At 34.2% G+C, this 2,275-nt stretch overlaps 1 protein-coding gene across 1 annotated transcript; it reads right to left on the bottom strand.

The window, feature by feature from the left end:
- Nucleotides 1-599: 599 nt before the first annotated feature.
- LOC145113250 (uncharacterized) lies at nucleotides 600-1,400 on the bottom strand. Its single transcript, XM_079049364.1, has one exon. It carries the CDS (start codon nucleotides 1,398-1,400, stop codon nucleotides 600-602), a length of 801 nt encoding a protein of 266 aa, XP_078905490.1.
- Between the last annotated feature and the right edge of the window lie 875 nt (nucleotides 1,401-2,275).

Below are 2,275 nucleotides of genomic sequence, written 5' to 3'. Positions count from 1 at the left end.
CAGAAGGACAATGCATGTAAGCTTGGAATTCTAACACATTTTAAGTAGTGACAAGAATATGGAATTGTGAAATGAGCATCATTGGAATAGTGTCCAGTCGATCTGTTCACAAAGGAAGGACCATAGAGAAACATAGTATGCATGTTCATAACATGGCATGACTGATGTTTAATTCAAGTGTTTAGCTGATTACTCGAAACATTATACAATGAATAAAGTCTTAATTATTATGGTGATTAAATAAGAAGAGTTTTATTGATATTCAATAGTTTTGAGACCATAGTTAATTAGGTTATTATTGTGTTTCACTTTGCATGCTTTACTTCCTGAATAATTTGATTATTCGAAATTCCACAGTCGCTCATACTTTTGGAAGTAAGTAGTGAGTTAAGGCTGACATGAATTCGGAATTCCACAGTCACTCATCCTTTGCCATTATGCAATTTCATTTTACTATCTACCAACTTGTAAATTAAAATCAAATGGAAAACAAAATGCAAAAACTAAAACGTGAAGATTTCAATTTAGACACCAACTGCTTTATTTTATTTAGATTAATTGAAGCCACAACGAGCATTACATCTTAAATCATTAGTTTATCATCCTCTCTGGTCTCTGGGGATGAACTGTCGCATCCATACATGCTTTCCATTGATGGTAAACTTTGCTTTTGTTCCACCGCTGAGAACTGCATGAATGAAAGATATGTGATTCAACACAATCTTAGCAAACAAAGCGTGCTCACCAGCCGCGGCTTCTTGCATGTAAAACGACTCAATACAATCTCCAAAGAGTCCATTAAAGAACTCTCTTACTTCCCACTCAGCCACAGGGTACCCTCTCGAAAAGGTTACAAACAAAGTCCTATCGTCTGGTTGGGTCTTCGTCGTTTTGGTTGGAGTTACAGGTTCAACGCTACTCATGCATTGAAGTAGATCCATGTGGGCATTTCTAGCAATGGCTCCATCCCATATATCCTTGAAGCAAGTAGCACAAACAATAGTGATCACGTCATTGATACTAGCAATAGAAACGTCTCGAAACTTGCGTAAGAACTCAATGGGCATCTCTTTTTTGAGGAGTATATTGGTCAAAGGAAAATCCATAACTGAAGCGGAAAACAAGAGAGCTACATTATCAATGCATGCCCAACACAACAAGGCTTCATCTCCAATCTTGTCGATCCACTGAAAAGGGAGAGTTAGGATCCTCCGAGTTAAGTTAGGAAACCCGATGCTCATCCTCTCAAACCATATCCATATGGCCATCATTTGTATAGCTTCAATGGGGTCACGCCATAGATCGTATACAAGAGTTGCATACAGTTCCCTGTCAATCGAGTGAAAGTCATTGTACTCTGCTACAGTCATCCTTCGGTTTCGATAATCCTCGATCTGCATGACCGATAGGAGATCCGATACACATTAATACCTGTTACCAAGAAATACAGAAACGGTTAAACGATGAAAATACAATGATATATAAACGAGTTAAAGCTACATTTATTAAATCGAGTTTGATTAGAAGATATATGTGTTACAGTTAAAATATATAGATTGCGCCGTTTCAAAAAAATAAATAAATAATACACAGATCGTTTTAACGACATATCGCACACAAATTAAACCGCACATAAAATCGGTTATTCACCGGTTTAGATTTGGTGGGCGACATCTACATCAACAAAAATATAGATGAAAAGCTCAATGAGCCTTAGCACAAGAGAGTAAGACGCAAACCTGAAGATTGAGGACTGCTCCTCTCGGACTGAAAGTGTTAAGAAATATGGCCAAAAGCAAAGATATATATATTTGTTGATCGTATTAAACGACAAGTAATATATAAGAGGATATTTATGTAATACATATGTGATTATATGTATCATATAATACATATAAGAAAGTTACATTTTTGTTTTTGCCTCCTGTAGTGTGGTGAAACTAGGAGTTGATGGCATTTTGACTATTCTATGGAACTTTGTAATTAATTACATAATTAATACCATGTTTTCATAAATGTGTCCAATAATTTTTTTAATAAAATGCAGTATATGAACCATAGGATATTATTTTCCTATTGTTATTTATACCACAAATATTAATAAAGGTACAGATAACTGAAATGAACAATAAAATGATGTTAAACAATAAATAAAAGGAAAAATATTTACAAAAATGAGCTTTACTAAATCATAAGTAATAAGATAGAAGAAATAAATTTATTTAAGTAATGAGAAACACACAAATTCTTATAAACTTGTTTTAATGTAACATTC

Source organism: Lactuca virosa, chromosome 1 (assembly GCF_052849685.1).
Source record: "Lactuca virosa cultivar CGN04683 chromosome 1, Lactuca_virosa_CGN04683_v6, whole genome shotgun sequence".
NCBI lineage: Eukaryota > Viridiplantae > Streptophyta > Magnoliopsida > Asterales > Asteraceae > Lactuca > Lactuca virosa.
The sequence above is the reverse complement of the archived record's forward strand: the minus strand, read 5'-3'. Positions and strand labels throughout refer to the sequence as shown.